This window comes from Centrocercus urophasianus, unplaced genomic scaffold, assembly GCF_019232065.1.
Source record: "Centrocercus urophasianus isolate 14NV4802_14NV808 unplaced genomic scaffold, USGS_Curo_1.0 seq_29, whole genome shotgun sequence".
In the NCBI taxonomy this organism is placed as follows: Eukaryota; Metazoa; Chordata; class Aves; order Galliformes; family Phasianidae; genus Centrocercus; species Centrocercus urophasianus.
Genome location: NW_024884855.1, coordinates 8536440 through 8561255, shown reverse-complemented (window position 1 = coordinate 8561255; position 24816 = coordinate 8536440). Strand labels below are relative to the sequence as shown.

General features: G+C 47.4%; 1 protein-coding gene across 2 annotated transcripts in view; it reads right to left on the bottom strand.

The window, feature by feature from the left end:
- Positions 1–556: 556 nt before the first annotated feature.
- The window catches only part of TOM1L2 (target of myb1 like 2 membrane trafficking protein), a 49279-nt gene continuing 25019 nt past the window's right edge, over positions 557–24816 (bottom strand). Inside the window, exons 7-15 of one of the 2 annotated variants that reach the window (XM_042827601.1) lie at positions 24338–24454; positions 21567–21700; positions 19121–19169; positions 18423–18546; positions 17572–17689; positions 15664–15739; positions 6271–6330; positions 4137–4173; positions 557–3730 (exon numbers count right to left, since the gene is read on the bottom strand). In XM_042827601.1, coding sequence (XP_042683535.1) covers positions 3582–3730; positions 4137–4173; positions 6271–6330; positions 15664–15739; positions 17572–17689; positions 18423–18546; positions 19121–19169; positions 21567–21700; positions 24338–24454 — 864 coding nt within the window. In that variant the 3' untranslated portion in view covers positions 557–3581. The remainder of the gene's footprint in view (positions 3731–4136; positions 4174–6270; positions 6331–15663; positions 15740–17571; positions 17690–18422; positions 18547–19120; positions 19170–21566; positions 21701–24337; positions 24455–24816) is intronic. The other variant, XM_042827602.1, reaches the window with a different exon arrangement.

The following is a 24816-nucleotide window of genomic DNA, read 5'->3' as shown; positions in this document are numbered from 1 at the left end:
TGAGACGGACAGGGCTGCTGCAGTGCAGCTGTGTTTGCTCTGCACGTCCCGCATCCATGGCTACAAGCAGAGCACCGAGCAGAGGAGAGGAGCAGGCGGTGCTGCTGGGATGCTGGAGGAGCGCAGCTCTGGGTTCTGCTCGGGGATGGAACCCACAGCCCCCAGTCCAGGCCTGGACCCACCGCCCGGATCCGTTCTTCACCACTGGAGGGAAACATCTGTCTGCAGCCAGCTGTGCTCCTCCATCGGAAGGAGGAATCCGGACCCCAGAAAGCAAGCAGCCACACAGACAGAACACCCCACTGAGGCCCTGCTTCAGCTCAGGGTTGCACAACCAGCCCCAAACTGACCTGCCCATCTGCTCTGTGCGTCCCACAGCCTGCGGCTGGGCTAACGGGGAGGGCCCTGTGCACACTGGCTGTTCCCTTTACAAGACACCTTGCTGTTTTTACGAGCAGTTCTCCTCTGCGCCTCACCTAAACACCCTAAACGTCTGTACAGCACATTGCTACCTATCACACCTGCCAAAGGTGCAGCTGCAGTCTACACGTAACAGTTAAAAAAACCAAAAGGATGTATTTAAATAGAAACCATTCATTTCTTACATCTCAGCACACGAGGGGTTAAAAGAAGAGGTTAAAAACACACTGGAAAGAAGAAAAAAAAAACAACCCAAAACACCGACAAAATAAATACCTTAACCTAAACAGGGTTTGATTAGAACTCAGGAAGGACCCGGCAGTAATTTAGTGTCACAGCATCACACTGCAGCTCTGCCTGCCCGGGGTTTCCCACGGAAGCGGCTCTGCCTGCAGCTCCATCCCTGTTCGAGGAGGAAAAGCGAAGGAAGAAATCCCGAGGTCGCTCTCCAATGCGAAAACTCCTCCCCCTTTCCCGATCGGTTTCCACTGCTCAGGTTTTCAGCAGACCGCAAGAGGAGGGAGAAGATGAGAGATCCTGATACAGGAATCTGTCCCACCTGTGCAGGCAGGCCGGGGCTGCACCCTGCACGTTTCCTGCCCGCCTTGCTCCAGCACAGCTCGCTCTGGGACCCCTCCCCCAAAAGCCTCTCCACCACTGCCCCAGCTCAGCCCTCCCAAGGAAGGCACTGCCCTGGGGCTGCCCTGCTCCCGGCTGGTGGCACCCCGTGAGTAGGGCCCCAACTTCCCAGCAAAGAACTCGTGGGAGCAAAGCACGCCTTACGGCGCTATGGGCACAGAATGCCGCGAGTTGTGCCAGCGCACGCTCCTTCAGCCTCAACCTTCTCGCTTCTCTACTCTGCTCTATTCATCACTGGCAGCTCTGCAAGCTCTTCCAGATTCTCCCTAAAACGGGAAGGCCCAGGATAGGCTCAGCGGGAGCAGCAGGGTGAGCAGCTCCCCGCTATGCTCAGGTGCTGGGGGTGAAGCTGGGACACGGCAGAGCTGTGCTAACAGCGCCGGTGCCGTCATTGCCGCTCAGCGTCACACGAGCACGTCCCCATGCTGGAGCAATGCGATTATCTCCTGGGGCTTGGCAGGGAAGCTGGATTAACGTGCTTAGAATCACCTGATGTGGCCATTTACAGGGTCAATGCGTTTCAAGGATTTAGAAGAGAAAATCCACGCTTCAAACACCCACGGAGCTTTTTGCATTGACAGGAATACCAACAATTCATTCTGTGCAGGCGAGAGCGCTCAGGCGATCAGCAGACGCTCCTGAAATCAAAGCAGCGTCACGACAGAAGGATCCTCGGGTTCCTGGGAGCCGTGGCTGCAGCTGACGTGCTGCAGGAACTGGCAGCAATGTGCCTGGCAAGCAGCACCTGAGCACTGCGCTCACCCCGTGTCAGAGCAGCAGTGCATGCTGCTCCATCCTGGCTGTGTTACAGCTACAGAGAAGACAAAATAGAGAGAGCTGGCCTGGGGTGGCCTGGAAATCCTGCACCAAACAGAGCTTCCCTCTGCAGATGAAATGTGACAGCTCCCAAAAAGCACCAGTGCTGTGATTCAGCCATTTGGGAAAAGACAGTGTGCATCACAGGCTGCCAAAGCGTGGTGTGCCTCGGAGAGCATCTGAGGAGCTGAAATTACCATGCCCAGATAAAAGCTGTCACTTTCCTTTCAGCTGTTTGTAGCATGGCCTCTCAGTCTAGAACAGTGCCTGACGGAGCTGCACCCACACCAGCCTGACATGTATCAGTGTCCAGGCCAGAAGGAGCAGGCTGGGCAAGGCAAGGCCCAGGAGAGGGGTGTCCATGTGATAAGCTGCCTCCCTGCCAGGCCAGGAGCTTCTCTCTGCCACCCTGTGCCTCCGGTTTGCTCCCAGGGAACATGCTGGGCATGCAGACTGGGGGGAATGCAGCCCTCTAGGGGCTGGGACGGACAAAGGGGCGGAGGTGTTGAAGGACGCTCCAGAAACGCTTGGGATTATGACCAGCGCAGTCAAATCACCCCACATTCTCAGGCCAAGAAGGAAATGAGGGGTTTCGCCTCCAGCACAGCCATAGCCAGTCCTTCCACGATAACTCTGGGCATTCTCACAGACACCTCTGGCAGCTTTGCTGCCCTTCCCATCACAACTAGCACCGAGAGCCCTAACAGCTACGTCAGGGAATCCAGGAACCTCGGTTTGCACCCGGTCCATCATCAAGTCCCATCCATCTGCAAGGACGCTATTTACAACAGCTGAGACAAATGCAGAGCTCTGCAGTCACTGAAGAAGGAATCTCAGGGAAGGAAAAAATAACCTCGCTATTTTAGAAGGCAAACACGCTAGAGAAAACCCTCCTGTGAGAATGCTCTCCCAAAGAGCAAAATGCTTCATCCGCTCACATTGCAGCATCCATTCAGCTCAGCGTTTTTCATTCCTGACAACTGCCAGAGCTACTGGACACGGCCAACAGACTGCTTTCAAATTAGAGCAAGCCCAGATAAAACACAAGGAAAAAAATACCCTGTGAGATTAAGAATATGAAGCGCTGCACAAAGTGGGGAAAAGCGACCGCCATATGGTACAGGGAGATGTGTGAGAGGGAGAGTAAAGGATTTTAACTTGTGAAGCACATGTTGAAAGGGGAACAGTTGTTCCTTGCTGTCGGATCCGACACGAAAGCCAATACATTAACATTTTATCTAAAAATAAAGACACGCTCCCCCTGCACATTCCAGCTCAGTCAATTACACGCTGATCGACAGAGCAGTCGACTTGGCAGGACCTGCCTACAGAAGAGGATGATCCCTATGCCAACTGAAGGGCAAGGCTGCTCTCTCCCCTCTGGGCTTTTGTTTCAACACAGTGTGATGCAGTCATGCATTCGAAAGGGGTTTTCAGCATCAAGAGCTGGTTTTGTGCAGCTGGGATAGGAAGGAGGGGATTAAGCGAGCGCTGGAAAATCGCGGTCTGGCAGGAAGAGTGTTGGACTTAAACAGAAAGAGTCGGCTTGTGGGGATGGACTGTTGGAGAGCGAGAGAAAGGGAAGAAGGAGAAGCAACCTATGAGACTTTGGGGAGGAAAGGGTTGTTGTTAGCCAAGTGCTGTGGGAGGACGAGGTGGCCATACAGCAACGCTCTCCTGCAGAGCACGGGGTGGGACTGCGAGCTTCACAGTGCAAAGAGGGCATCCTCCGAGCGCTCCTGCTTTTTCCTGCTGGAAGGGTTTGTTGGAGGGGTGGGGGCTTCCAGGGGAGGGGACGGCAGGTTGGGGACCATCTCCGCTGCTTTGGCTCGCTCTTCTAAAAACTTGTCGAATTCTGCAACGCAAAAAGGAAAGAGAAGTAAGAATGAGGGCTGTACTTCTAGCCTGAGGGACAGAGGTGGCAGGGTCTGAAGTTCCAGGGCCTGTGTTCGCAGGAATGGGTACAGACACCATTTGGGACATCCCAGCCCTGGCAGCAGAGGGAACTGAAACACACATAGCAATGGGAGCAGGGGAACCTCATTCCAAAGGGCTGAGCAGCTCGGGTACTCGCTCCTCCTGGCACAAGACGGCAGGGAAGCACTTACAGCTGGGAGGGTTCCTCATGCAATAAGCACCAACTTTCTGCTCTGATACACCCTCCTCCTGTCATACTGAGTGCAGAAGTAGGGACCAGAGCAGAGTATTCAGGCTGCATGCTAACCAGGGAGCAGCTCACAGCCACAGTCATCTTCTCTTACCTTCGCTGGTCACTCCTTCTTCCAGTTCATCTCCTTTCTGCAATTGGAACAAAAAGGAGTGTGAACACAGGGACAGCACTTGACCACTCTTTCCCCCCCCCCACACATGTAATGCAGCTGGACATCACTCATTCCCACACTCTTAACTATCTGAGCAGGGTGACCTGGGGGAACTGCACAGCTCCCACATCAGGCTGGTGCTGACTGATGTGCTGCAGGGCAGGAGGAAGCACTGGAGATGCTTCGGAAGATTGCTGGTGGCATCTGATAGCCAAATTTTCCCCACTGGACACCAATGGCTGACCCGTGCTGTTTCCACTTCAGCCAACAATACTGAGTCAAACCAGCACTGTCATGCAGTCCTGTGAAAGGACTGCACTTTGCACAGTGCCTTCAAATAAAACACACTTTCAGCTGACCAAGTAGTTTGGGAGCGGTGTTCTTCCTGGGGTGTTCATTGCAGATCTCATGTGAAAGTGCAGCAGGTTTCCTGGTGTCCGTGCTGTGCACAGACCTGGTCAGGGCGGGCTGGAGGAAGGATGCTGCTGGGCAGTTTGCCTCTGCCCATGGGACACAAAGGCTGGGATGCCATGGGGTCAGCACATTTCTACCAGCTGTGAATTTCCAACAGTCCTTTCACAAGGAATCGAGTCCAACAAGGTGACATCCTTGTCAATCTGTTAGGACATCAAAAAATGGACTAAACTGATACTCAGATGCCTCAAGCTGCACCTGCTTTGAGACAGAGAAGTGTCTGTTTGTGTATGGGGCTTTTCCATCAGGAGGAGGGGAGCAGACTGAGCGACCTCACAGCAGTGTCCAATGCCTGACAACGAAATGTCACTCAGCACCTGCTAGGTTTCTACAGTACAGAGGTTTCCAAAGGAACATACAGCAGCCCCTGCTTCACATGCATTGTACTGTTTGTTCCAATGCATCCAAAAAGGGATAAGGAAATAAATAAACATTAGCTAATCTAATCTGCAGCTTCCTCAGCTGGGAAGCAGAGAACTGAGATGAATCTTCAACAACAAAGAGGAGGGGAATCCATCTAGGGCAGGTTATCCATCGAGCTACCAGGGTGCAGCCGATGCCCAGAGCTCCCTCAGTGTCTCTCCATAAGATTCCCCCTCCTGACAAATTGATGTGACTGGGAAAGACTTCAAGCAGAGCGGACAATTTAAGTTTTCCACATTCCTTTGCCCTGAGCAGACAAACCAAGGGCTGCAGGAGCTGCGAGCTGCCAGGGAATAGCCTGTATTTGGAGGAGCAAGGGAAGGAGCCGATCCTGGTGCGTATGGTGAGCACAAAGAAACAGTTTGGTTTGCTCACAGCACATTTAAAAGAACAGTTTGAACTGCAGCTCACCCCCATCCCCAAAATGCTCCTTGATAATCAGAGTCGGGTGCTGACATCAAAAAAGAAACCTGAGTACCCAAATGGGGACTGGTGCAGCAAAACTCCAGGCCAAGAGAAGAGCTACTTTTAGCTCTGTCTTTCATTTGTTTCATAATCACCAGATAATAATCTCTCTAGAGAACTGAAAGTTATTAACGTTGAAGAGATGCTGTTATACATTTTTGTTTTTATTGTTGTTATGAATCATATCAAGGCTTCCTGCTTGCAGATTTGAACAAAGACACACTGATTTGGAAGGAATGTGGGCCTTGACATAGCAGCTCTTAGGAGCATGCCTGGAAGTAGACACATGCCTGGATCCTGCCAAAGCCAGCACAGCTTTAGCCGTGTGCTTCAGGGGTGGTGGAGAGCACAGGTAAATCTCAGCACGTCTTTGGAGGTTTAGAACTGGATGAGGCCCCTTCCTACCCAACCACTCTATGACTCTGTGCCTACGTGCTTTCCTCCAGACATGACTCTGGGATCGTGCTGCTGTGTGATGTTAGCATGGGCAGGGGAAAGCACAGCGACTTGGAAAAACGCTTTGAATTGCTGAACACAATGCTATCTTATCTCCATCTGCTTATGCATTCCCCTCAAAAGGAAAGAAGCGATATGATTTAGAAGTTTGACTGTCTTCTCATAATGAGAAATGCCAATAACTCAGCAACACATCCAGAATTATCCGTACAAGTGCTATTGCCCATGTGAAAAATGAAAATATAAAGAGTCTCACCACGTCGGTACTGAGCCACTCCTCAATGTCATCCATGACAGAGGACTGTGCAACAGGGATCTAGGGAGTGCAGCGAGAGAACAGCAAGGCAGGCAAACCCAACCACATCCACAACCACGGCCACAGAGCGATGGAAAACGCCAGAAATAAGATTAAAAACAAAACAAAAAACAAAGATGTAAGATGGGCTGGAAAAAAAAAAAAAAAAAAGTGACAAAATATAAATGGCATTTCAAATAAAGAAACAGTCGGAAAGGAAATTACAAACAACAAGGCTTAAAAAAAAACAGGAGAAAGATTATGGGGAATGACATGACTGGATGTCAGCGTGTGATGGGGCAACGTCCTGACCACACATTAAAACCATCAGGATGGGCTGATGATTCTAATCTTGATCATGAAAAGCTTTTCAAGGTAGAATATTGGATATCGGTTAGGTTTTGAAGTATTAAATTTATATATATATTTTTTTTTAATGGGTATTAGCCACGATGAAGGGTTAGCAAAAAGAGGGCCCAAAGCCTTCTGGCAAAGCTCGGCTGAAAACCATTTAATTTTCTCAGAAGGTGGAGGCAGCTTGAGACAAACACAATGTTCCACTCCTGGTCCTCCTCCCACTGCACCTAGGGCTCAAATTCAAGCAAACCTGGCATGGTTCCTCTGTCAGAGGCAGCCCTCTTGGAACAGAGGCAGAAGGACCCAGCTTATGTAAAGCACAGTGTCCCCAAAATGCAGTCGAGGAGGAGGAAGAGGCAGCAGCTGGGCAGAAGCACAGCTCCTCTCAGCTCCTGCCTCGCTGCCCCTTGGAGAACTGCACGGGCAGCTCAACAGAACGGCCACGATGTGCTGCTGTGACAGGAGAGCAGCCACAGGGCTGGGTGCTGCAGTGTGGCTGCTGCCCAGAGCCAGCAGGCAGCGACCGGCTCAGCGAGGGGAAATCACTGTGCGTTAGGAAAACCATTTCCTGACCAACTGAGCTGCTTAAACACAACATCGGCTGTGCAAGAGGTAAACAGGAAAGCACCACAATAGAGCTAATAAGGACAAGCTTCAAAGCGTTTGGAAAGCATGTCAGGCATGCAGGTGGCAGGGCATGGGGCTGGCAGGGCTGTGAGCTTCCTCGGAGCTCTGTGGGGCCATTGGAGCTCTGCCTGGAACCTCTGCTGGGAGGAGAGCCTGCAGAGGCTTTGCAGGTGAGGTCACCGGGAGATGCAGCTTCCTTGCCACTATTTAACAGTGCTCTGCAACGATTTTGCCTTCTAAGGTTGGATATAAAGAAATATTTCTTCTTGGAAAGCACAGTCAGGCACTGGCACTGCTGCCCGGGGAGCTGGTGGGGTCTGGAGGTGTTCCAGAACCATGGAGATGTGGCACTTGTGGGCACGGGCAGAGGGCACGGTGGGGACAGGTTGGACGTGGTGATCTTAGGGGTCTTTTCCAACCTCAATGATTCTGTGATTCGGTTGGGGAAGGGGTGGAATTAGGGTAACATCCCCCTTTAATTTACAGCGGAGCTGAACCAAGCACAGCCAATACTGGCACAGCACGAGGGCCATGAAGGAGAGCAGGGCCCTCCAGACATCCTCCACCACGTGCCTTTCGGGGACAAGCTCCATCTTGTTGAGCTGACTCGTTAATTTAACAGCTTTGGAAAATCCTGGCTTCAGAGACACAAAGTGAGGAATCTATTCAGCCTACAGCAACCTTGAACTACTGTGGAAGTTTCACCGCCGTTTCCCCCTCGCATTACCTAACAGAGCACACAGCAAGCAATGCTGCAGAAGGTGCAGCTGTGGGAGCTGCTGGCAGCTCTGAAAGGTGCCCAAGTTTAAGGACGATATTACAAAATGTGCAGGAAGGTGAGGAGGCAATGAGCAGGTTTTGTCTGTTTTTCCATGAATAAAATAAGGGCCTTTCTCTTAAAGGATGGTCCTGGGGTCTGTGCAAGGAACAGGAATTCAAATAGTGGCTGTCCTGAAAACACAAGAGGTGATCAAACAAATGGTGCACTCCCAAGGGTGGCAGCAGTCCCAGGGCTGCAGGAGTCCTCCAGAAACAGCTCAGTTTAGGAGCTTGGGAGTCGTGCTGCTGTGTTTTGTAAGATTGGGGGGGGGAGGTGGAGGGGGAAAGGTTGGGATAGGAAATCTACTTCCAGGCAGCCCTTTTTTATAGAACAAATAAGAACCTCAGAAGAGCAGAAGCACTTTCCACAGCTCACACACAAGAAGTGCAGAGAGCTGTAAGATGAGCATTTGAGCATGTCAGATGTTTGCTGTTCAGCTCTGACCCTTTATAAAGCTTCCCCCATCTTCCAGAGCTTTCAGCATGCACAGAGAAAAGGCCAGGAGTTGCACCCACTGCTCCTGCCATGCTCAAACCTCCAATCGACTCTCCTGAGATTGAACCCCATTCTCCCCATAAAACATGAGTCAAAGGTATCAGGTTCAATCTGTTCAAAAATAAAGCAAAGGGGGGAACTTTCAAGAGTAAAGGAAAGTTTTCAGATGTTTGAATTGTAACATGTACTGTTCAAGTTCCATCTGAGACTGCCTATGCAGAATGTGGCTTTCTGCCAGCTGTGTATTTGCCACATCTCCCCCTTCCCAAAGTTTAAAGCGACAAACATGGAGTGGGCTTCTGTTAAAGCTAATCCTCAAAACATGAAGCAACATGAAAACAAATGAACCAGTACACACGTTTAAAAAGAACAAACAGCAGCAGCAGCCACAGACTGCATAGAAATGGCTCCAGAGCGGGACAGTCTTGTTCATGCATGGATTACACAAACATACATGGTCTGGTGGAGCTCTCAGCTTTGGCCAGACAGCTCCCCCAGATCGTCAGCGTTGGCTGCAAGAGCTGTTTTTATAATGATACTCTGACTTCTTTTTGAAAAGTCTATGCTTGCTGTAAAAGGAAATTAAGTCACAACATATTTTCGGGTGCTTTAAGTCACTAGCTGTAAATAAAAGATGGGCTCATGGTTCAAATCTCTCTTTTTTTTTTTTTATTATTTAGTCTTTGGAAAAATCCTACAAACGGGATCATCTCCACAGATCTGACAGGGAATTGGGGAAGGAGGGCCAGGACAACAAATGGGACGCATCAATCCCTCCGAATCCACAAGAATTTGGAATGCAAATCCTTCCTTATTGAAGTTAGACTGTGTTGGTGTTCTCTCTACCAGCCAAAGCCGAAGTATTGCCAATATGTTCCCTCAGAAGTCATAAAATCCAATATTCTACCCTTAAAAAGACGGTTTGAGGTTATTATTATCACATTTTATTTCTATTAAAAAATGATCCCACTGGAAAAGAAGCCGGGATGAAATGACAATTCAGGTCTCTAGGTGAGCTCATTAATGTCCTTAAAGCGTTTAACAAGATTCATGCTAATTGTTGCTAGACGACTGTCTTGTAGCAGCTTTGTTAATTCCACTTCTTTCCAGATGTTGAACAAAGCTGACACCAACACCTGGTTGGCTGCTACGCATCCCCTTGGTTAGCAGCAGAAACAGTTCTGTTATTCCTACAGCTGCAGCACATGGACAGGCGTTAGCAGTCTGCTCCAGCTTACCCCAACAGCCCTGTGATCTATTTCAAGCTGCTGTGATCTTGAAATAGCTGCCTGGCCTCCATATTAGAACACGCTTGACTTTACATGTAAGGATTTAATTAGCTACTTGATTACTTGTAACTATGTTTACACATTGCAAAGATGGGGAAGGCAAGAGCTCAGGTGCAGTATGTCCCCAGCACAGCCTGCTGCACCTGTACATCAACCTGCCAGGCGGGGTCTGATACAGGCAGCATGAGCCTTCCTTCACTGGGCATCAGCCTCGGCCATGAAATATAACAACTTGGCAGGTGTAGGAGCCCACATTCTCTTCAAGACAAGGGAACGTGCCTTCAGAAAGGAGAGGGGTCCAACCACGCAAAAGGAATAAGATCTTCATGCAATCCAGTCTCCAAGATGATGTCTTGCATCAGTAATCTCGTGTTACCCAACTCATTTCTACATCTTAGATCCTATCTCTCCACTGAAAGTAGACAGAGCAGCATCCCACTACATTCCTAATTAACATCTCAGCGAAGATTCTGTTCAGTGTTTACTCACATATCTTTACAGCTCCTCTCTGGCCAGGCAGGCTGCTGGCGGTCAGGCTGTGAGGCTGAGGGCTGTCCATCCCTGCTGCTGTGAGCTCTGGGTCAGTTTCGTTCCCCCTTCATCTCTGCCTCAACATCTGTCCTGACGCCGTGGTTTAAGCAACACTCGCTCCATGCTTTTGCAACAAATACCCACTTGGCACGGGAGCAGGCAGGCAGATTATTCTAACAACCAAAAGTATTCATGCAAATCTCAATAGCAGCTGAACTCATGAAAAAAGGAACTGGAATTACTTGCAGTAACGTGGAGTGGCCTTATGCTAAAGACTGTGGCTAAGAGCTGCTGCCGCAGACCCCCGCAAAAATGGCCCAACCTGCAGAACCCGGACCTCACTCTGCAAGCAGACCCCTTACTGGACAGCTTAGCAACATCCCGAGGGCATGTTTGAACATTTTCTTGCCAGAACTGAGCTACAGATTAAGCTGAAACAGAAACAGTTCTTCCCAATTCCCCAGGAGGTGCACACAGAGCCCTGACCGAGCCTCCCTCTGCACAGCTGTGCTGGGACACACAGAGATGGAGCGGGAAGAGCTCAACACTAAGCTTAAAATGTATCCTAGTGTGGGAAGAAGAACAGGAGATCACAACAAAAGGATGTGATGACCACTTGGGCAGGATGCTCCAAGGAGAGCGGGGACAACGTCCTTTTTGTGGTCTCAGTGCTGTATAGGCACAGTGAATAGCAGCATCAGCTCACCCTTCTTTTCTCCCTCATCTCTAAAACACAGAAAGTTACCACAGAATCTGCACACCAGATTCGTACTGGGGATGCCAGCTGTTGCACCCGTTTTGCAATTGCTACGAAGTTATATTAATACACACAGTTAAGAACTACAGCCAGGCAAGAGAGAAACAGAGTTAATGATTAGTGTAGGTTTATTTTAGGTATTTCTCTCTCACATTTAGCACACAAACAAGGTGACAGGCTTGTCAGAGCAGCGACCAGCTGCACAGCCAGCCCCTCCCCCTCCCCAGCTCCGTATGCCTCCATGAAGAGTGCAGTATCCTTTTTCCAGACTGAATAACCACAAGCCAATAACAAATACTGTTTGTTTTTCCAATAAAACAGTGGTGTGGGGGGTGTGAGCAACAGGACTGCTCTTGTAAACAGTGGAATGGCAAAGAAGAGGACCTGTCTCCACCACGGGATGATTCACGATGGACACCCAGCAGTGGCACAGTGCACCCGCACCGAGTTGGTGCACTCTGATATTGCATGCTCTGACTGTTCTTAGCCTCGAGTTTTCTGGGATGTTTCTCTTTCTGTGCACTGGTGACTCAGTCTGGGCCATTGGAGGCCCTCCCTGGAGCAAGGCACTTGTGCTCCACAGGCATCCTGCACTCAGCCTCATACTGATGGTGTGTACCAACCCCAGAGGGTTCTGCACTGCGTGCTTCCGAACCCCGCTGCAGCCAGCACTGCCTCCATAGGACTGTCAGGACTTTCTACAGTAGGTCACATTACTGCTACTATTCTCAAACACTTCAAATGATGGATGATGTAGTCCAAAAACATAAAACTACCCTTAGAACTCGGCTTTAAGGCACAGCAGAGGCTTTTTATTATTTTTTTTTTTTAACCTATCTCTGTCTCCTGCACTTAAAGCACACTTTCAGACTTCTTGCTGTAAGCATGTTGAGGAAGGACACAGAATGTGCACACATCCTCAGATTTCCAGAAGCTTGATGTTATCAGAGCACTGTCATCACTAGACACAGGATCTAAACCCTTAAATCCAGGAACACCACTGTACCTCTTGAAGCCTGAATCCTCATGCCTGTGTAATTCCCTGACTGTGGTGGAAGATGTCACACTGGGTAGCAGCTCTCCCAGTTTCTTCTTCCCATATTTAAGTACCCCTGCATTACTAAGTTCAATTAAATATGAACTAAAATTACATACCTTTATTCCAGACTGTTAAGCACTGCCTGAAAGAAGTTAGGCACTACCAGAAGAGTCTGCTTTAAAGGCACCTAGAAAGTGTTCTCTTTGCAAACAAGATGCATGAGACTTGTGTTTATCCCTTGAAAAGTGGATACTGCATAATTAAATCGAGACAGTATAAGGAACCAATCTGACCCCCAGGCCCTTCTGAAGGTGCTGTGGGATTCTACAGATGATTCAGCTGGTTACAGGCCTTTGTCCTGCACGAACCAGAAACCAGTGTAAATTTTTCCCTCTGCCCCAGGTAACGACATAGGTGGGAAACAAACTCCTTGTACTGTCTGATTTCAAGTGGTTCAGTAGGGCAGGGTGAGAGGTGAATGGAGGATGGTTATTGTAGGTGAAGGGGTTGGGGTGGGCAGTAGGAGTCGTTCCACTGGTGAAGTCCTCACCATTCCTTGTGTAATTAGCCACTTGTCTATGGGCTCCATGTCTGAGTTCCCACTTTTACCTCTCCTCTGTGTTGAGAACAGAAAAGTCCATAAAGAGAGAAACCACAGCAACACTCTTGATAAAGTAATATAAACAGCAAGTTGAAAGCTTCACATACACAGACATGCACACACGCGTCCCCCTCTGCTGCCTGGCAGCTGTGTCCACGGAGGGGCAGAGCCCTGTGCTTCCTACAGTTCACTGAATTTTAGCACTTCCTCCACACTGTTATTAAAACAAAACAAAACAAAAACCTGACTAGAAGTGAGGCTGATGTTTGTCATCTTCTTAGAAGAAGAGAAAGCGTAGGCTATACCACCTACCAAAATCAATCAGACTTGCTGGAAACACGCTGCGAAGTTCCCCTTGTTTATAATGCTGTAAGTCAGAGCAAATCTTACTTATCCTCTTGATCTCGACAGACTCTGCCTCAAACTCTACCAGCCCAACAGCTCTAGTGCAGGCATTATGCAGGAGGTAAGAGATGGCAGCCTGCAGGAGTGCTGCAGCAGCCCTTCCCACTGCCCACCTCCGAGGTTAAAGGACCTCCAGGGGCTCTGGCTCCCTCTGGCCCTACAGAGCAGGGCTGCTCTGAGTTGTGTGATACTCATCCTATGTGGGATACCCCACCTGCCCCCATTACACCAGCTAGTGGAGAATCAGCTGCAATCTCTTATGTCTCTTACGTCAGTATTTGTGCTGAGAGGAAGAAAAAGAACAGAGGGGGAAAAAGAACAAACAAAAAAACAGTCCAACTTTATCTGCTGTCTGCATAACAGTGAGAATCGTTTCTTGGCCACCTCTCCTCCCAGCTGTGATCATGCAACAACTCTGTGGCAACAAAAGCGATTCCCAATGTGGAAAACCAATATTAAGAATTCAGAGTATTTTTAGCTTGTCCAGTTTCCAGCTGTTACATCATATTAAAAGACAACTAATGCCACGTGACCGGCCGTCTCCCTACAGATCTTTCTGAGAATGACTACATTAGAAATGTTGGATGTGCTGAAATTTCCCCCTGCACAACTGTGCTGGAAGACAACGTGTGCAGAACGTGTTGCAAAGCTCTGGTTCCACCCTAGAGCTCATCTTAAATTAGCTCCCTACCCACATGAACGCACGGCTTTCATTTGCTGCTCACTGCCAGTTTTTCCCTACGTGTGCTGCAGCTGGTAACTTTAGGAGAGTTTAATTTTTATTTCCTTTAAGAAGAGACACCCATAAGCCTCACAACACTTGACAAAAAGTAATGTTTACTAATTAAAGAAAGAGTGCATTGCAGAAGGAGCTATTCTTATTACATGATACAGTCACCAGGACCTTTGAAAAGCGGCTGAAAGTCTCTACACCATCTCAGAGCCCAAAGTTCCACAACCCATAAAAACCTCCTCAAAAAACTTTGACCCATCAGATTAGCTTAGATACAGCCATCTGAACTGATAAGACTTCAGGCAGAGCAGCAGCTACACTGCTGTGAATGACACATCACACTGGTGCCTCAAGCACAACTGCCTGAGAACAGAAGCATTAATAAACACGGACGGCCCCCTTGGCCAGCAGCTAATCCAAGCCCCTTGCTTTTGGTTAGCCAGGAACAAAGAACAGAATCTCAGAGTGCTTCCCAGGTCCTCCAGTAACAGAGCACAGTGACACAGGGGCTCTGACGGTAGCACTGATGTCAGGAATTCTTCTCTCTCTCCCTGGTATACTTCTGCCCCTGCCTCCCTATGCTACCACCCCTTCCCTCAACTGTGCTGGCACGGATTTCTGTGGGACGGGTTACACACTGCCCATTTGGCAGGAGGACAGGGCCGGCAACCGGCAGACAGATCTGTGGGGTGGGGGTGCTCCTCGGGCAACCGATGCTTGAAGCTCTGCAACCGCTGCACTATGGCCAATGTGGGCAGCTGTGATCCGACCCCAGCTGGCTCAGAACACAAATTCTCTCTGGCTCAGAGCAGAAGTCGCCAGGCATGCCGGCTGCCCAGAGCACTCCCATTTCAACTGAAGAGAGAAGCAGGGCGGGATCAGCCAAGGCACGGGGAGGCAGCTCTGCATAGAGGGAGACATGTCCAGGCTGCCCTGCCTCTCCCCCGTGCTACACTGGCTCTCCCTAGTGGTCAGCACAGACTGAAATTGCATAGGGAAAGACTGTGCTTTCTTTGCCATCTGAAAACTTACTGCTGTAAACAGGACAGTTTTAAGAAGTAGGGTGGTAGAAAGGGCTGAGGGATGACCTGAGAGCTCCTTCCACTTCTGTCTTCACAGAGGCATACACACACAGTTGGCCAAGCTCATCCTCCAAAACAAGTTGTAAGGACCAGGTGGTGTGAGAGGTGGCAGCACATGGGTCCCTCCTGCCCAGGGGCAGAACAGATTGCATGCAAAGGCAGCTGTGGCAAGGCATGCAAAGCATTAAAAGTCTGAATAATTTCTTTTCCTGTCGCTTGCTCCTGCCCATGCACTTTGAGCAAAGTCTTGCAGATTAAGGCTGCACCAACTTTCATAAGCAAAGTCAAAGCAAACAGAGGCACACCAGCATTAACAGGATGTTCCCTATTTATTCTTTTCACCAACAACTCCAGTCAAAGAACCAGACCGCTCAGGCAAGCTGCAAGCACACAGGACAATTTACCCGCTCTCATTTGAAAGGCTTTTAGGTTGGTGTGCTAAGTTGCAGCTCTTTAGCAATCATTACTGAGTAAGTATTGCTCCTAGATACCAATTTCAAAATAGCCAGTACTAGCATGTCACTAGAATACAGAATGAGAAGACTCAGGCTAAGGAGCTGTCTGCAGCTTGGATTCCACACACAGCTTCAGATAACCAAACGCAGAGCAATGACCTACCCCTCCTGTGTTCTGTTTCCGAACATCCAGGGCGGATGCCAGTCCTTTGACAGCCTGTGGGTCCTCATATGTCACACTGCAACAAAGGAACAAACCACAGAGCTAGAAGGAAGCCCAACAGTCATCCATGGAGAATGCACATGCTATTTTGATTAACTTCTCTTGAAATCGAAAAGTACATTCTTTTTCTTAGAAGGACTTAAGTGCACCACGCGTATTCTAAAAAGAGGGGTGTGCTCTGTGTAAAACTAGCTAGCAGTTTCTCAGACAGCTTGATGGAGAAAAAAAAAGGGAAGACTGACATTATGAGATGGAGACAAATAAGTTATGAGGCACATCCAAGAGGTAGCAGGGGACTGTGAAAAAAGGCCTGATTACAGACTACGATTTACCAAACTTGATGTTCGGAAACCTTGATGCATGGAGGGAAACTGGCAGACAGAGATTTGGAGGCAGATGAAACACTCCTAAGAACTAAAGCAAAGAGCATGAAAAGTGCACTGACTTGGCTCATCATCACCTGTTTGCAGAGGCTGGATTTTTAAAAAGCTCCTTACAATGCTGTGTAAAAAGGACATGTACTAGTCAGGTGACAGAGGCAACTGCATCACTTGTCTGAGCACAGCACCAGCCCCTGGGAGGAGCCATGGCCGTGAAGGAGAGCTGGCTTTTCCTGGGCATGCAGAGGCTCTCACTTAGGCATGGTGGCCCGTCACACTCACATCTTCACTGCCTCACTGCTGCTCCACTTCCACAAGGAAGACACAGCAATCCTTCCCTGTGAAATCACAGACTGATGTGCACTCCTTGTTCTATTAGCTGCAGAAGGAGACAGAGGTGCAGTGTGGGAAGCTAGTTTCGCGCTTCATTTAGCACAAGAGACAGAGGGAACTCCATTAGATCTCTCTGCAATGCATCTCCTTTCTGACTGCACATTAGGGCTCTCAGCCTGAAATATCTAGTGGTAACGTGTGCCTCTACAGCAGAGCACATCTCAGCACTGACACTACAGCTGAAGCAGTACAAACAGCTGTACTAATGGCTGCAAATGAAAGATCCTAATAAGCCTGCCAGCTGAAATTATCGAAAACATATCAGCTCTGGAATATCTGCTGAAGTCTCAGCTAACCTATTTAACAACATTTCTTGGTTTGAGACAAAGTGTTGCTCTGACTGCTGCTAGCCATTACACCCTCTTGAATTTGAAACCAGGAGGCAGCAAGAAACAATGTATGAAAGTAAATTACCTGAGTGGCTTTTAATGAATCTCACTTGACAGGGATCAAAGGATTTCTTAATAAGTGCACAGATTTATTTTACATTAAAATAATTGGGCCTGTTACATACCCATGAAATTGCCAGACTTGCAGCCCTAGAGATGCAAGCCCTACAAGCATAAACAAATCAGAGACAGCATGACAGCCAGTCAAGCCACACTGCCTTGACATCCTGAGAGAGTCTCATCGCTGGGCCAAGGGGAGAGTTTAACTGATGTTAACTCTGTTTTCAAGCCCTCGACCACAGCAATTCAGCCACCAAGGTATATCCATGACCTTCATATAAAAGATGTTTATGCTCCTCTACCTTAAGCACTGGCCAGGTGGATGGGGTGACAAGCCCTTTTGAAAGCAAAAGTAAATGCAAGTTTATTTCCAAGTTTCCAGTGAACTCATTAACTAAGACAGTCAAGTAACATTACCCAGCCAGTCTGCTCTGGCCAGCAGCAAGAACTTCCCCATTTGCTAATACTAATAAAGACCAGAAAGATAAGGCCCGGATTAAAAGCAGCACAAAAACATCAAAACTACTTTTTTCCACCTGGAATGAAACAGAGAAGTTTCAGACCCATGCCCTTAGAAAATAGTAAGGCCATGAATCAAACAACACTAAAGATAAACTCCGACATACTTCTTTCGTTGCTCAGCCAAGGAACTGCCTCTTGTCTGTGCAAACATGTCGAAATCATCGCGAGGGTTACAGTGCTGCAGGGAGCTGAGTGTGCCACTGACACTGTTTGTACCCAAGTCTGCAAAAGAAGAGGACCAGTGAAACAGTATTCATGTGCAAGCAGTGCCACGACTGGGGAGGCGATAGAGGAAGTTATTAACAACACAGCTATAAACATCATCTAGTTAACAGCTGTAGCAGAGAACCTCCAGTCAAATCAAGTGATCACCTCAAGCAATTTCTGGTTTGGTTTAATGTAAACTATCCATCAGTTTCACAGCACCTTTCATTCAAAGAATTCAAATATTATTTGCAGGAGAACGGTCCAGAATATTCACTGTATTCACCCCATAGAGTGCTAAACCTTAGCAAGAATAAGAGTACAAGTTTTACCAGGACTGAAAACCTGCATCCGTCTTTTTTCCTTCGTGCTCCCCTTTGGTTAATAAATCCCTCCCTTTTGTGCCAGGCTGATTCCCAATTACAGATCTCTATAGTGCAGATGAATGGGAAAGCCTTCCTAAATGTCAAAGCCACATAACCAAAACTTGCTATGGTTATACAGCAAAAGTAGAGGTGAGTCAAAGGGTGCAGAGTGTTGTAAACTGCAAGAGCCCAACAGCTGCAGGAAGAGCTTGCATCAGATGTTCAGGTCAGTCAAGGACCTCAGCAATAGCTCAGACCTGCTCCTACACTCAAGATCTGCCTAGTTGTTCCTGCGTGCTCTTCAAGACCCACAAGATTGGTCAGGATTGAACAAGTCCATGCATTACAGCCTCATGTTCTTCAGCACTATTAAACCAGGTACTCACCAAGCCCTGCAAGCTGTGAAGAAAGTGATGATGGTGGTGCTGAGTTTGCAACCATAGGGCTCACTACAGCTGGAGAGCCAGGACCCAAATCTATTAAGTTATCTTCTGTCACCTCATTCAGGACCTGTTGGGACGTAAAAACAACACAAGTTATGAGTGCCAGAGATTTTTTTTTCTTTCCTACAGTACAACATTAAACACCAAAAAACAATGCCTGCTTCCTATAAAGACTTTTCTTCCATATTGCCAAATGGACTACTCCCTTGGATACTAAAGAGATTAATGTAGGAAAAAGAAGAGTCAGCCACTTAAAAATAAATAAAAAAAATCAGTCTGACTGCTAAGGGCAACAGGGAACTGTCCTGGAGGTCATCTACATCTCTTCAGATTTATCTCATCTGTCTGTGCCTTCATCTTTTTGCACCAGACCACTGTGAGCGTCAGAAGCCTGCACAGACTCAAAAGCAATCACAAAAAAAGTCAATAGATGAAAGAAAATCCATCAAGAACTGTAAACACAAAGATGTTTTGGAGCACTGACTTCCTGAGCTACAAGTCTGACATGCTCTTATACTCCTTTCCCATTACCCACTATTCACCACCACAGACAGGACACACGGCTGGTCTGACTTTTTGTCTGACCCAGCAGGACTGGCGTGGTGTAGCTCCTAATGTGACACATGCAGTTTGGCACTTACTCCGTTGCTGGCATTTTGTGTGGAACGTCCGGATCGGTATCGTTCAAACCTGTTTAAAAAAACAATAATCAATCAAAAGGGACCATTAAAGCCACCAATAAACAATGAAAAATGCAAGTTTATAACGAAGTCAGGGCATGCTGGATAGTGAACGTAGCTTTCATTGGTTCAAGAGAGATCCTTAGCAGATCTAACTCCAAGCTAGGACAAAGGGAGGATAGTTACAGAAGTTGCATTGTTGGCAATGTGGATATTAAGTTGCCTAATGTGATCTTGCAGCACACACAGGCCTGAAAAACACTGTAGGATTTTGTCTTTTTTTCTTTTTTTTCCATTAAGTGCTTCTTGATAGACTGCTCTGTTAGCCAAGGGACAGAAGCAACTGCAGTAAGATTGATGCTCCCAGCTAAATCAGCTGAGCACCGCAGTGACTCTTACTCCCACTTAACAGCTCCCTCTTGCTGCACTACATGTAAATCAGAAGCAATATACATGCTAGCACAGCTCTACCCCAAGCAGAACGCACCAAAAGAAACAATGCTTAACAAAACCATTCCCTAACAATACTCGGAGATCATCAGGATCTGCGCTCAAAGTCGCTGCTATCTGAGAACGAACAATACTGAGGTTACATAAAAACCCTCACATTTCTTAGGGGAGGAAGTCCAGCCAGCCAAGACCTGGTTTCTTCTCTACTCCTTCCCCATCCATACGGATGCATAGGACCCCAAATGCAAACTCAGCATGCATGAACTCAAAAAGCAGAGGGAACTACCTCCTCTCGCAGCCTTCCTTATCGTTTTTTCTGAAGTTAAGAGTTTCTTCTCATTCAAAAGTAGTAACACGTGACCTCTCTATTCAGTAAAAAATAAAAATACTATGGGTTTTCTCTCAGCTGAACAAAACACAGGGGAGAACTGCAAGCAAACTAAAGTGTTTTCATAAAGTAACAGAGGAAAACTTGGACCTAAAAGGCAAGAAAACAAATTCAGGCCCAAATTTCAATTTTAGGAAACTGTGGGTGTCTGGCATTAGTGGAAATCTAGTTCCTTAAGCTGGAAACCTAAGACACCTCCCACCTCCCATTTCTCACCAGCAGGCTGATGTACCACACATATTCTTTTACATCCAAAGCTCCACGGCGATGGCCAGAGCTCCTGCTCAAATCACTGAAAGAGCTTTGGACCCATAAGAGAAATCAACGTGACGAATGTGGAGCTTTTGGAACAACAGAGAATTGGAATTTATTGAAGCACTCAGACCACTGCAGCTATTCGACCATAAATAGCTCGCCAGCCCTGCTCAGCTCACCTTGCAGCGGATAATGGTTACAAATACGTCAGCTACAATCAGCAAAGCTGCAGATGGAATAACACAGAAAAAAAAACATTCAGGGTGACCAAACTGAGCCTTAGTGATCGTTACTCTGTGCCCCACGTAGGATGGTGCTCATGCATGAAACACGTACCATTTCACACAAAAAGTCAGCATTTGTTTCAAAGTTTGCCCCGATCTCCTCTGAACGGCTAAATCAAAGACAAAATTGAGGCCACTGAGTCTTCTTTCCAGCCTCTGCTGTGACAGCACAGATTCACAGATCTAGAGTCTAATTTATTTTTAAAGGCTTGAGAAACAAAGCCCTATGCTAGGAACAAGGAACAAAGGGTGCTCTTTAGTGCCTCGCTCCCCAGGCCTGTCATTAAGGGGAAGATTAAACTTTCCCAAGACTGTCGTATCACGTGTCGCTCCTGCAGCAGATGTGGCTGACAGCGCCTTTGTCTGACATGCTGCAAGTCCTGTGACCCACGTCCCGCCCCTGGGGACGATGCCTGCACGCCGACTCTTCAAAACCTCTGTTCTGTGCAAGCCAGGCCTTTTCAAGATGTTAAGCATTATTTAAAAACAAAACCCTTCCATGCATGAAGGCTTCGTGCACATCAGGCAGCTCCCCTCGCACCAGAACTGGAAGCTGGGAGCTCAGAGATCAGAAGGCAGATAGCTGCCGGGAGCCTCCCCAAGCCAGGCTCTGCAGAAATGCCTGTGCTGCTTCCTATGTTAGGAAGTGGAACTGGCAGCTGGGGCTGTGCTGCTCTCATTCCCTGGTTCCTACATTCACACGGCAACAGACGGTAGGAACTTACAGACTCAAGTGCCTGCCAGTTCAAAGAGTGTTGCACCATACTGTCCTGCATTTTACAGATATTCTCTACAAAAATTCAACTGCGAGGAAAAAAAACAAATAAACAACAGCATAATATTAAAAGAAACAACTGAAACAGGAATATTATCATGAAAGACAACAGAAAGGCTTTGTAAGTGCTTCCTGTGCTTTGGTTTTTTACATTCTGTTATGCTGGCCCACGGGTCCAGATAGCCAACTTCATCAACTGCCCTGCAAGTGAAAACTCAGAATGAATGTAAACAGTAGATGGAAAAGGTGTCTCACCTTTCATATCTGAGGAAGACGTTATTTAAATCATCATTCACATGCAGCAGCTCCTCTGTGACTTCTTCATTGGACACCCGTGAGATAAGCTCCACGATTCTCTGCTGCATGGCTCTACAGGTTCGGTTCAACTCCTATGAGGAATGCATTGTGCACGCACATTTTGATAAGCAGCCAGCAATAAATAGGTTTTGTTGAGTTCTTTCACAGCCAAACATATCCTGCAGCTGAGAAACACTAAGACAAGTCTATCTTTGCATGATTAAATGTCACCCAAAAGCACATCTAATCAAACATGCCCTTCAAGAGACGATGGCACAGAACTTTGAGAGCCTATTTAGAATTCAACATCCTGATTCTTCTTTAACTCTGAGCACTTCAGAAAATAAATATCTGTATTTTAGTCATCTTCCTTAAGAACAAAATATGCTAATACAAGAGCTTTCCAGAAGAGTTGTCACTGAAAACTCTGTGTCTGCTCCTCTTGACAAAACCGTTTGCAACAACTAGAAGACACGTGGTGGAACAAGCAGGGAAAGTTCATCAGGGCTGTGCAGCAGGAAGACAAGGGCAGGGGACACAGAGCTTGCCGTGCACGGAGAGAACGAGGGTGGACATACAGCAAGAAGCAGGAGCACGAACAGGTGAGCATTCTCCCCCCACCACCCATCAGTACTGAACTATACACAGAAACATTCCCTTCAGGTGAGTCCAGAGATGAGATTGCAAAAAGGCAGTGGACAGTTTGAAAAAACAAAAGCAAAAAATTCTAGAGCAGGGAGGCTCGAGTTTGTCTGAAGGAATTCTCACATTTCCAGGACAATTCTTTGATCACCAATTACCAAGTAAATGAAAAAAAAAATAATTATTTATATATTTTTTCACCTCTGTTGGTCTGAAAGGTCTCACGACCAAAGGTCAAAGCTGGTATGCTGAGGAGGAACTACAGGAAGAAACACGACATATGGCATGGCACCACTCATTAGATCCACAGTTTTACTTCAATGGGCACTGACATTTCAACTAAAGCACATCCTTCCGTCATCTTCCACCCCCCAGCTCCATTTCAGAGCAAAAATTCAGCACTAAACAAGGATGACTTGTTAGTACACAACCTTTGGGATGAAAGCAAAAATGTGTTTGTTTTCCTTGCATGGTCTGACATCCTAAGCTCTGGATAAATTTCACCTAGTGCAATCCAGCTGCCTTAACAGCTTGAGGAATGTGTTCTCCAATGTCAGTTTTGATCCCATCACTTTAGAAGCAGATTGTGACATTTCAGAGGTTTGTTTGCTGCCTTTCTGAGAGGGCTGACAGTACCTATCTATTCTGCTCAGAGCTGGCTCTCTAGCAAGCTGTTTACATTTGATTGTTGGAGAAAATGTCAGGAATTATTTAAGGAGGATGGCTATATAAACCTCAAAGCAAGGAGTTCTTGCACACAGCACCCAGCTCACAGCTTTCAAAAGACCATCCATCCTTTGTCATCAAAAGCGGGTTCTCACCAGCTCTGTGATTCAGATTTAGGATGCAGCAGTCGAAGGGAACCAGTTGGAATAAAGAATCGCTGCTGTCGTTCCATTTCATGATCAAGATCTTTAACCTTAAAGCTATGCTGTAAGGTTACGCTGTCAAGATGTTGGTAGCTGTTTCTGAATGTAAGCAAACCGTTCTACGCCGTTTTGGTCTGTCATGGGTTCCTGGAAGCTTCTTTTGCTTTGAGCTGTCCAACCAAATGGGCAGTAAATGAAAGGCTCTTTATCACAGAGCCTCTCGTCAGCTGCCATGATGGCTCCGAGACAAACACACAGCACAGCTGCATGGGAGAGACCAATTCTTGGATTGATTTCAAGCTCTGATGTATTGCAGAGAGCAATTCCCTGCCTTCCTCCAAATGTGCTATTGTGGGAGCCCATCCTCCCTGCTGGAGGATCAGAACAGCAGCCTATTTCTGAAGCTATGAAAAAGCAAATAGCACGGTAAGGGCAGTGGCTGGATACTGGCTCACAGTATTCCTCATCTGTGCTGCAGCTAGTTCATATTAACTTCCTCAGCCCAGGGGACCTCGCTACCAGGTCTGGAGAAGTAGCTATGAAGCTTGACCTGTGAGCTCAACATACAGGTTTCTTTTTCTTTCAAAGTAACAAGCACAGCACTGGATTGAGATTACCCAGGAAATAAAACAGTCAGGCCATGCTGACAGCATGAAACTTCACCTCAGCTCCTGCCTTAAGCCACTGCCTTCAGGACAACCTACAGCACATCTGCTGGAAAGAAATTCATTTATATCAAGTGGCAGAGAACCCCCAGACCCTTGGCAATTCTTAGTCCATCTGGAACCAAGTAATGTTTTTTTTTTCCTGTAATGCCAGGAATGTTTTACTACTGCACACTTGATTGTAGAGGACTTGAAAGGAGAAATGCTCACTACTTGATGAGCATTTGAGGCAGCTCCAGGCTGTGCTGTGGTAAGGAAGACTATTCAACATTATGAAAAAAACCAACTAGCAACACGCACAGGAAAGTAGTGAAAAGGGTATCAAAAGAAGTTGAGAAATCCTCATCATGAGAAGCTTTATCAAATGAAAAGCACTGAGAGATGAGATTAGCTGGGATCAAGTGCAGCCCACATCCATTACATAAACCCAGCAAGTCACAGCACTGAAGGGAACAACAACAAAAAACATCCTGCCTTCAAAAAAACCAACAAAACCCACAACCAACCTCAAGCACGGACAAGACCAGAACTGTATTTGCTAGAAAAGTGTTACCTGGAGTAATTCAAGGTCTGAAGAATCCTCTTGTCCAGGAACCATTTCTGTCAGCATTTCAGACATCACTTTGGTATTCCCACGAACAATATCCAGTTCACTGCGCAGCCGGGCAATCTATGTTAGGGTAAGAAGACAGCAAAGCACTGCATAACCTTGTGGCTTTAACTGACTCAGTGGTACCTCTGGTTCTCTCTGACTTGATATCTGAGGCTCAGCATATTCTAGTGGGGGAGAAAGGTAAAGTTTCAGCCAGGAGAAAATTTTAGAGAAAGCAACAGAAAAAGAAACAGACTGTGTAATATCAGTCACTACCACAACACAGACAGATGTGCTACGCTTGTACAGAAGAGAAGCAATTGCAAACAGTGGCTAAAACCAGATCTTGGTTGCCATCTTGTGTGTCTTGCTCAAATGTGAGGAAGGATACACACTTTTCAAGCAGGATCTCTGGCTGCTAAGTTTTGGTGGTTTTTTTT